The sequence below is a fragment of the Belonocnema kinseyi genome, chromosome 9 (assembly GCF_010883055.1).
Source record: "Belonocnema kinseyi isolate 2016_QV_RU_SX_M_011 chromosome 9, B_treatae_v1, whole genome shotgun sequence".
Lineage (NCBI taxonomy): Eukaryota > Metazoa > Arthropoda > Insecta > Hymenoptera > Cynipidae > Belonocnema > Belonocnema kinseyi.
The window spans coordinates 114,403,635-114,414,739 of NC_046665.1; the positions used below are offsets into that span (position 1 = coordinate 114,403,635).

The 11,105-nt window shown below is 20.2% G+C and overlaps 1 protein-coding gene across 2 annotated transcripts in view; it reads left to right on the forward strand.

The window, feature by feature from the left end:
* Window positions 1-11,105, forward strand: part of LOC117179770 (protein aveugle) — a 36,866-nt gene that overhangs the window by 20,315 nt on the left and 5,446 nt on the right. Inside the window, exons 3-4 of one of the 2 annotated variants that reach the window (XM_033371860.1) lie at window positions 7,009-7,185; window positions 10,360-10,484. In XM_033371860.1, coding sequence (XP_033227751.1) covers window positions 7,009-7,185 — 177 coding nt within the window. In that variant the 3' untranslated portion in view covers window positions 10,360-10,484. Of the gene's footprint in view, window positions 1-7,008; window positions 7,186-10,359; window positions 10,485-11,105 lie in introns of those variants that run through there. The other variant, XM_033371861.1, reaches the window with a different exon arrangement.

Here is an 11,105-nt window from a genome sequence, read left to right on the forward strand (position 1 = left end):
TAATATTTGAATTTTTAAATGGTATTCCCATTTAAAAATTCAAATATTTGTTTTGAAATTCATGTATTTTTTTATAATAAGGGTTTTTTTAATTAAAGTTTAATTTTGTGTTACTGAAAATGTAACTATTCAATTTTTCATCAAAAATGGATATTTTTTAAAAGAAATTAAATTTCCTTGGTTGAAAATGTTTGGTTTTTTTTCGTTGAAAATTCTTTAATAATTCAAATGTTTGTTTGAAAATTTTTGAGTTTTGTTAGAAATTAATCTTTATTGTTGGAAAATTCACCCGTTGCTTGCGAATGTAACTAGTTAAAAAATTGTTTTTTTTTTGGTAAAAATTTTGTTTTCTAACTGAAAATTCAAGTATTCTGTATTTGGTTTAAATTTGATCTTTTTTAATTGAAAATTCAACTATTTTTTTTGAAAATCAATTTATTTTTGTAGGAAATAAATCTTTTTAGTTTTGAAAATTTGTCAATTTCATAGAAAATGTTTTTACAAATAATTTTTTAAAATTGAGAATTAAACCATTCCATTTTTTGTTGAAAATCTATTTCCTTTATTTGGAAATTTAACTATTTTGTTTATAATTCATGTATTTTTGGAAAATTGGTATTTTTTAATATCAAATTATTCTTCTCGGTTGAAAATTTAAATAATTTGGTGAAATGTTTTTTGGTTGAAAATTTAAATCTCTAATTTTGAATTGAAAATTCTTGTATTTGATTGAAAGTCGGTCTTTTTGGGAAGAAAATTAATTTTCTTGGTTCAAATATTATCTTCTTGGTGGAAAATTTATTTGTTTTTTTTTTGTTTTGAGAAATTGTCAATTTTGTAGAAAATATTTTTTCTTTTTTAAATGGTTGAAAATTTATTTCTCGGACTAAAAGTTATTTTTTTTAAATTGAAAATTAGTTTTTTTTTTAATAAAAAGCTATTAGTTTTTTTTTCGAAATTTATCTTTTATTAAACAAATCTAATCTTTTTGGCTGAAAAATTTTTGTTCTAACTGAAAATTTAAGTATTATGTTTTTGATTGAAATTTGATCTTTTTTAGTTGAAATTCAAATATTTTTTTAAAAATCAATCTTTTTGTCAATTTCGTAGAAAATTGTGTTTATTTTTAAATAATTCTTTAAAATTGAGAATCAAACCATTCCATTTTTATTTGAAAATTTATCTCCTTTAAATGAAAATTCAACTAGTTTGCTGTTAATTAATGTATTTTCTTGAAAATTTGTCTTTTTTGGTAGAAAATTATTTTTGGCGGTTGAAAATTTGAATAATTTGTTGAAAAAAAAATTTTGTTGAAAATTAAGTTTTGGTTGAGAACTCTCTCCTTTACTTGAAAATTTAAATATTACGTTGAAATTAATTTAAAAATTCAAATATTTGTTTGAAAATTCATGTATTTCTTTTGATAAAAAGTAATTTTTTTGATTAAAATTTAATTTTTTTACTGAAAATGTAACTTCAATTTTTCATTGAAAATTTATCTTTTTTAAAAGAAATTAAATTTTTTTAGTTGAAAATTTATCAGTTGGGTCAACAATTTATCTTTTTTATTCTAAGGTCAAAATGTATCTGTTATAATTAAAAATTCAACTATTTTGTCGAAATATCTTATTTTTTTGTCTAAAATTTATTTTTCTAACTGAAAATTTATGTATTCTATTTTTGATTGAAAATTTATCATTTTTTCGTTGTTAATTCCTTAAAATTTAAATATTTGTTTTAAAGTTCATTTATTTTGTTAGAAATTAATCTTTATTGTTGGAAAAATAATCTTGAATGCAAATTAATCTTTTTGATTGCAAATTTTTCTCTCTGAAAGTTAGTATTTATTTATTGAAAATTAATTTTATTAAATAAAAAACTTCAATTTTTTGTCGAAAATTGATCTTTTTTAAAAGAAATTTAATTTTCTTTTTTGAAAATTACCCTGTTTTGTAGAAAATGTAACTAATTGAAAAATCATTTTGTTTTGCTTGAAAATTTTTTTCTAATTGAAAGTTTTAGTATTAGTTTAAATTTATAATTTTGAAGTGAAAATTCATGTATTTGATTGAAAGTCGGTCTTTTTGTGAAGAAAATTAATTTTTTTGTTCAAAATGCACCTTTCGGTAGAAATTTTTATTTTGTATATATTTTTTTAAATCTTCAATTTCATAAAAAAAGTTTTTTCTTTTTAACATAATTTTTTTAAACTGAAAATTAAACCATTTCATTTTTAGTTGAAAATTTATCTTCTTTATTTGAAAACTTAAATATTTTGTTCATAATTAATGCATTTTGTTGAAAATTGGTCTTTTTTTATAGAAAATTATTCGTCTCGGTTGAAAATTTAAATAAATTTTTGTTTGAAAATTCATGTATTTCTTTGATAAAAACTAATTTTTTTGATTGGATTTTAATTTTTTTACTGAAAATGTAACTATTCAATTTTATGTCCAAAATTGATCTTTTTTTATAGAAATTTAATTTTTTGTATCTAGTGTCTAAAATTTGTTCTAATTGAAGACTTAAATATTCTATTTTTGGTTGAAAATTAATCTTTTTGGCTGCAAATTGATTTTTTCTGTATTAATTTATGTACTGAAAATTTAACTATTCAATTTTTTATCGAAAATTTATCTTGGCTGATAGAAATTTAATCTTTTTGGTTAAAAATTCATCTGTTCGGTTGAAAATAGAACTATTCTATTTCAAGATAAAAAATTGTACGTTTTAAGTATAAATTCAACTATTTTGTTGAAAAATCGAATTTTCTTTTTGTCTAAAATTTATTTTTCTAAGTAAAGACTTAAGTATTCTAATTTTGGTTGAAAATTTATCTTTTTAGATGCAAATCCATTTTTTCTGTATTAATTTATTACTGAAAATTTAACTATTACATTGTTTGTCGAAAATGTATATTTTTTTTATATCAATTTATTCTTTTTGGTTGACAATTTACCTGTTTGGTTAAAAATTTAACTAATTGAAAAATCGTTTTTTTTTTGGTTGAAATTTTTTTTTTCTAACAGAAAATTCAAGTATTCTGTTTTTGTTTAAATTTTATCTTCTTTAGTTGATAATTCCACTATTTTGTTGAGAATTAATCTTTTTGGTTGGCTTTGAAAATATACCTTTTCCATTTTTAGTTTTAAATTTATAATTTTCAATTGAAAATTCATGTGTTTGATTGAAAATTGATATTTTTTGGTAGAAAATTTTTCTTCTCCGTTGAAAATTTTAATAATTTGTTGAAAAGTTTTTTTTTAAAATTAATTTTTGGTTGAAAACTCACTACTTTTCTTAAAAATTTAACTATTAGGTTCAAATTCATTTAAAAATTCAAATGTGTCTATTGTGAGTGAAAATTTATCTGTTTTGCTGAAAATTCTTTTTTTTTGTCTAAAATTTATTTTTGTAATTGAAAACTTAAGTATTCTGCATATTAATGTTTTTGGTTGCAAATTTATTTATCTGAAAGTTAGTTTTTATTTATTAAAAATTAATTTTCTTAAATGAAAAGCTATTCAATTTTTTGAAAAAATTTGAAATTTCACCTGATTTGCTGAAAACCTAACTAGTTGAAAAATCGTTTTTTTTTGTTGACAATTTTTTTTTTCAAACTGACTTTTCTAACATTTAAATATCCAAATATTTGTTTGAAAATTCATGTATTTATTTTGATAAAAAGTATTTTTTTTTTAATAAAAATTTAATTTTTTGTTACTGAAAATGTAACTATTCAATTTTTCATTGAAAATTGATCTTTTTTAAAAGAAATTTAATTTTCTTGGTTGAAAATTTATCTTTTTTTCGTTGAAAATTCGTTAAAAAATCAAATATTTGTTTGAAAATATGCGTTTTGTTAGAAATTAATATTTATGAGTGGAAAATTAATCTGGTCTGAAAATTTATTTTTTTGTTTGAAAATTAAAAAAAAATTCTTAAATAAAGAAATATTAATTTTCTTGCCGAAAATTTATCCTTTTTAAATGAAATTTAATTTCCTTGATTGAAAATTCACCTGTTTTGCTGAAAATGCAAATAGTTGAAAATTAATTTTCTTGGTTAAAATCTTTTTGGTAGAAACTTTAGTTATTTTTTAGTTTAAAAAATTTGTAAATTTCGTAGAAAATGTTTTTTTTTTAAAAATAATTATTTAAAACTGAGAATTAAAAAATTTCAACTATTGAGTTGAAATTCATTTAAAAATTCAAATATTTGTTTGAAAATTCATGTATTTCTTTTGATAAAAAGTACTTTTTCAATTAAAATAGAATTTTCTTGTACTGAAAATGTAGCGTTTCAATTTTTCATTGAAAATTGATCTTTTTTAAAAAGAAGTTTACTTTTCTTGGTTAAAAATGAATCTGTTGGGTTAAAAATGTAACGATTTTATTCGAAGATGAAAATGTGTCTATTCTAAGTAAAAGTTCAGTTATTTTGTTGAAATTTTTATTTTTTTTGTCTAAAATTCATTTTTACAACTGAAAACTGTAGTGTTCTATTTTTGGTTTAAAATGTTTTTTTTTCTTTGAAAATCCCTTAAAAGTTGAAGTATTTTTTTGAAAATTCATTGAAATTCATTAAAATTCATTAAAAATTAATTTTAAAATGAATGAAAATTGTATTTTTTATTAGTAAATTAATCTTTTTATTTGAAAATTAATCTTCTTATTTATAAATTCATCTGTCTGGTTTCACAGTATTTTTTTTATCTTGAAATTTATTTATTTGAGTTTTGGTTGACAATTTATCTTTTTTAGTAAAAATCTTGTTATTTAAAAATGTTACTATTCCATTTTAGGTTGAAAATGATTACTTTTTTATTCCAAAAGTCAACTATCGGGTTGAAAATTGGGCTTCTTTAATTAAAAATTTAACTATTTCAATAAAAATTAATTTTAAATTAATGAAAATTGAATTTTTTATTGGTAAGTTAATCTTTTCATTTGCAAATTAATCGTTTTGTTTAAAAATTCATCTGTTTGGTTGAACAATAATTTTTTAACTTGAAATTTAATTATTTAAGTTTTAGTGGACAATTTATCTTCTTTAGTAAAAATAAATTTTTATTGTTTAAAAATGTATTAAAGTTAAAGGTTCAATATTTTAATTAAAATTCTTATGATTGGTTTGAAATACATTTTTTTAAACTAAAAATGTTACCATTCCATTTTCGGTTGAAAAATATGATTTTTTTGGTTGAAAATTTGTCTGCTTCATTAAAAAATTTAGCTAGTTTGTTGAAAATTGTATTTTTTGGTAGTAAATTAATCTTTTAATTTTAAAATGATTGATAAATTCATCTGTCTGGTTAAACATTAATTTTTTTTAACTCGAAATTGATTTATTTGAGTTTTGGTTGACAATTTATCTTTTGTAGAGAAAATTAATTTTTTTATTTAAAAATCTTACAATTAAAAAATTATTACTTTTTTAGTTCACAATTCAATTATCGGGTGGAACTATTTCATTAAAAATTAATTTTAAAATGAATTAAAATTTTATTATTTATTAGTAAATTAATCTTTTTATTTGAAAATTAATCTTCTTTTTTAAAAATTCGTCTGTTTGGTTAAACAGTAATTTTTTAACTTGAAAAATTATTTAATTTTTAGTGGACAATTTATCTTCTTTAGTAAAAATAAATTTTTATTTAAAAAAAGCAATTATTGCAGTTAAAGGCTTATTGTTTTAATTAAAGATCTTGTGTTTGGTTTTCAAAAATTTTGTTTAATCAGAAATGTTACTATATCATTTTCAGTTGAAAATTATTATTTTTTGGTTGAAAATTCAACTATTTGGTTGAAAATTGGCCTTCTTTAATTAAAAATTCCACTATTGCATTAAAAATTAATTTTAAAATGAATGAAAATTTTATTTTTATTAATAAATTAATCTTTTTATTTGAAAATTAATCTTCTTGTTTAAAAATTCATCTGTTTGGTTAAACAATAATTCTCTTAAATCTCAAACCCGTAAAAGGTAGAGAGCATAAACAAATAAAGAACAATAATTGTTTAACTTGAAATTTAATTATTTAAATTTTAGTAGACAATTTATATTCTTTAGTAAAAATAAATTTTTATTGTTTTAATTGAAAACTCTTACATTAAATTTGTAATAATTTTTTTTAACTAAAAATGTTATTTTTCAATTTTCGGTTGTAAATTAGATTTTGTTTGTTTCTTGAAAATTAAACTATCTGGTTGAAAATTGGCCTTCTTTAATTAAAAATGCGACTATAGCGTTAAAAATTAATTTGTAAATGAATGAAAATTGTATTTTAAATTAGTAAATTAATCTTTTTATTTATAAACTCATCTGTCTGGTTAAACATTGATTTTTTTAATTTAAAATTTATTTATTGATAATTTATCTTTTTTAGTAAAAATCTTTTTATCTAAAGATATTACTATTATATTTCCGGTTGAAAATGATTACTTTTTTATTTCAAAATTCTACTATCTGGTTAAAAATTTGTCTTCTATAATTAAAAATTCAACTATTTCATTAAAAATGAATGTATTTTGTTGAAAAATTGCATTTTTCGGTAGTAAAATTATCTTTCTATTTGAAAATTAATCTTCTCGTTTAAAAATTCACCTTTTTGGTTTAAAATTTACATCATTCAGTTGAAGATTTATATATTTTTTGAAAATTCATTGCTTTTGTTAAAAATTGAACTATTTTGTTGAAAATCCGTTTTTTTTTGTTGTAAATTGATTTTTGCAACTGAAAGTCTCACTATTTCATTTGTTGTAAATATCGATGATATTTTGTAGTGAAAAAATTAAGTTTTTTTTTTCAAAATTGACCCGGAAAATTAAAAAAGTTGCCGGGAAGTAAGCGGGAATTTGAATTCGTCCGCCGAATCGCCACCCTGATGTGTAAATTTCACTTAGAATAAGTCCTGGAAAGGTCAGATTATTTTCATGAGGAGACCTTTCACCGAGTTATTTTTTCTATTTTAGGCCCTGATTTCCATTTTCTTTTTGTCGTTTATAGCACGACATAACAGGACGAGCTCTTCTAAGAATAAACGAAAATATTCTTCTGCGACTGGGTATTGATAATGAGGATCACAGAATAGATATTTGGAGAGAAATCATGAAACTGCACCTCAAAACGGACATCTTAGAAATTAGAGATATTGAGCGTCGCAATAACTTGCAATACGATTAGGTACATTCAACCAAATCATTAATTATGATTTATATTTATTTTAAGTATGATTTTATCATTTATATTTAACAGAAGTTTTATTGAGATTTGTAAATTTAGGAAGAAAATAGAGATTCACTATTTTTAAAATCGTATATATTTGCTTTTATTTTTTCTGAAAATAAAAAATAAATAATATTTATAAATAAAAAAATTTATTTTCAAAAGTATAGTTGAATGTTCAGCCAAAAAGATTTCATTTCATTAAAAAAAAAAAATAAATTTGCAATCAAAAAGATTAATTTGCAGTCAAGTTTATTTTTCCAACAATAAAGCTTAATTTCTAACAGAACTCATAAATTTTTAAACAAAAAATTGAACTTTTAAGGAATTTCCAACTAAAAAAAAGATACATTTTCAACCAAAAGTAAAATATTTAAATTTATAGTTGGAAAAATACATTTTTACCAAAAAAATATGCACTTTTAACCAAACAAATAAATTTCTAGAAAAAAAATTTCAACTAGTGAAAAACTACTTTTCTACTGAAAAAGACGAATTTTCAACAAAACAGCAAATTGTTATGTTAAAACGGAATAATTCGATTTTAAAATAAAATATTCAAACAAAAAAATTAATTTTCAGCTGAAAACAAAATTTCCACAACAAAAAACCGAAATTAAAAAAAAATTAAGTTTTCATATTAAATGATTAATTTTCAATAAAACAAAATAAATTTTTAACCAAGTTTTTCAACTGTCAACCAAATAGTTGAATTTTCAACCAAAAAATATGAATTCTGAACGAAAAATAAAACAATAAAAATAATTTCCAACAAATAATTATATTTTCAATAAAATAGTAGAATTTTAAAACAATAAAGATGAATTTAAAAAAAAATTAGACTTTTCAATTAAAAAGGGATAACTTTTAACGAAAATACGTGAATCTTCTTTGGATTCTGTAATTATATTATTCTCATATATTATTAGGTTCTATTAATTTAGTTGGGATTGAAGCAAAAAAAAATTGAAGTTTCTGAAAAACAGGGAGAAAAAGAGGAATTCCTTAAAAAAATTGTTTAGAATTTTTTTATTTATAAATATTATTTATTTTTTATTTTCAGAAAAAATAAAAGCAAATATATACGATTTTAAAAATAGTGAACCTCTATTTTCTTCCTAAATTTACTCCCTGTTTTTCAGAAACTTCAATTTTTTTTGCTTCCATGCAAACTAAATTAATAGAACCGAATAATATATGAGAATAATATAATAATAGAAACCAAAGAAAATTCAATTATTTTTGGTTTAAAATTATCTCTTTTTAATTAAAAAGTCTAATTTTTAAAAAAATTTATCTTCATTATTTTAAAATTCTACTATTTTATTGAAAATATAATTGTTTGTTGGATATTATTTTCATTGTTTTATTTTCGGTTGAGAATTCATATTTTTTGTTGAAAATTCAACTATTTGGTTGAGAGTTGAAATACTTGGTTAAAAATTTATTTTGTTTTATTGAAAATTAATCATTTCACATGAAAATTTAATTGGTTTTAAATTTCGGTTTTTTACTGTGGAAACTTTCTTTTTCAACTGAAAATTCATCTTTTTGTTTGAATATTTTATTTTAAAATTGAATTATTTTTTTACACGATAGCAATTTATCTTGGTTAAAAATTCGTATTTTTTGGTAAAAAATGTATTTTTCTAACTGAAAATTTAAGTATTCTACTTTTGTTTGAAAATTCATGCATTTTGTGAGAAATTAATCTTTATTGTTGGAAAAATAATCTTGACTTCAAATGAATCTTTTTGGTTGCAAATTTATTTCTCTGAAACTTAGTTTTTATTTATTGAAAATTAATTTTCTTATGTAAAAAACTATTTAATTTTATGTTGAAATTTGATCTTTTTAAAGTAAAATCTCATTTTCATAACTGAAAATTGATCATTTCCATTTTTAGTTTTAAATTTATCATCTTTAATTTAGAATTTATATATTTTATTGAAAGTTGGTCTTTTTGAGTAAAAAATGAATTTTCGTGGTTAAAAATTCATCCTTTTGGTAAAAAATTAATTAATTTTTTTCTTTTAAAAATTTGTCTAGTTTGTAGAAAGTGGTTTTTCTTTTTTGAATAATTTTTAAAACTGAGAATTCAACTCTTTCATTTTGAGTTGAAAATGTATCTCCTTTAGTTGAAAATTCAACAATTTTGTAGAAAATTGGTATTTTTTGGTAGAAAATTATTCTTGGGTGAAAATTTAAATAATTTGTTGAAAAGTTTTTTTGTTGAAAAGTTTTTTTGTTGAAAACTCTCTCCTCTTCTTGAAAATGTAACTATTCCTTGAAATTCATTAAAAAATTCAAATATTTATATGAAGATTCATGTATTTTTTTTAATGAAAAGTATTTCTTTAAATTAAAATTTAATTTTTTGTTACGAAAAATGTAACTATTCAATTTTTCATCGAAAATTGATCTTTTTTAAAAATAAATGTAATTTTCTTGGTTGAAAATTGATCTTTTTTTCGTTGAAAATTCCTCAAAAATTCAAATATTTGTTTCAAAATTTATGAGTTTTCTTAGAAATTAATATTTATGAGTGGAAAATTAATCTAGTCTAAAAATTTATGTTTTTGGTTGAAAATGTATTTCTCGGATTAAAAATAAAAACTTTTTTACATTTGAAAATTAATTTTTTTTCTAATCAAAAATTATTATTTTTTGTCGAAAAATTATATTTTATAAAAAAATCTAATCTTCCGGGTTAAAAATTCACCTGTTTGGTTGAAAATGTAACTAGTTAAAAAATCGTTTTTTTTGTTGAAATTTTTTTTCTTACTGAAAATTTAAGTACTCTGTTTTTGTTTAAAATGTTATCTTTTTTAGTTGAAAATTCTACTATTTTGTTGAAAATTAATCTTCTTGATTGAAAAAGAAAGTTTAACTTTTCTATTTCTAGTTTTAAATTTATAATTTTTAATTGCAAATTTATATATTTTATTGAAAGTTGGTCTTTTTGAGTAGGAAATTAATTTTCGTGATTAAAAATTAATCCTTTTGATAGAAAATTCATTTTTTTTCTTTTGAAAATTCGTCTAGTTTGTAGAAAAATTGTTTAAAAATAATTTGTTAAAACTGAGAATTAAACCATGCCATCTTTAGTTGAAAATTAAACTATTCCTATAGTTGAAATCAGACCGCAGCTGTACCATAGAGTGATAGAAAAGTGAAACAGGCACGTTCGAGCTCGCGTTCGAAGTATCTGTTTACATTATTGGATGTAAACATTCCCAGCGATTAAGTTGCAGCGATCGTGCCGAATTCGAGTGGAGCTCATTTATGGTTTTTAGCAATTATTTAATATTCAAACAGTGTAATTATTAAAAGAATTTTCATAAATGGCTCTTTTCTAAAGAATACGTGTAATTTATTATATTGCGTTGTAAATTTACAAGAACTATTAATTATTTAAACAATTTTCAATTAAAAAATAAGCATTTAACTTTTTTCTACGAGAGAATTTGTTCACAGAATTAATTCACCCTTTTCTATGTTGCTTTACAAAAGAACTGATAATTATTTAAACAATTCTAAATATAAAATTAAGAGTTTGTCCTTTTTTCTACAAGCCAATTTGTTTACGGAGTCGACTAAGAATTTCTATCCGGTGACTCTTTTAGGTTGCGTTGTAAATTTACAAAAACTATTAATTATTTAAACAATTTTAAATATAAAATTAAGAGTTTGTCCTTTTTTCTACAAGTCAATTTGTTTACGGCGTCGACTAAGAATTTCTATCCGGTGACTCTTTTTTAGGTTTCGTTGTAAACTTACAAGAACTATTAATTATTTAAACAATTTTAAATATAAAATTAAGAGTTTGTCCTTTTTTCCACAAGCCAATTTGTTTACGGAGTCGACTAAGAATTTCT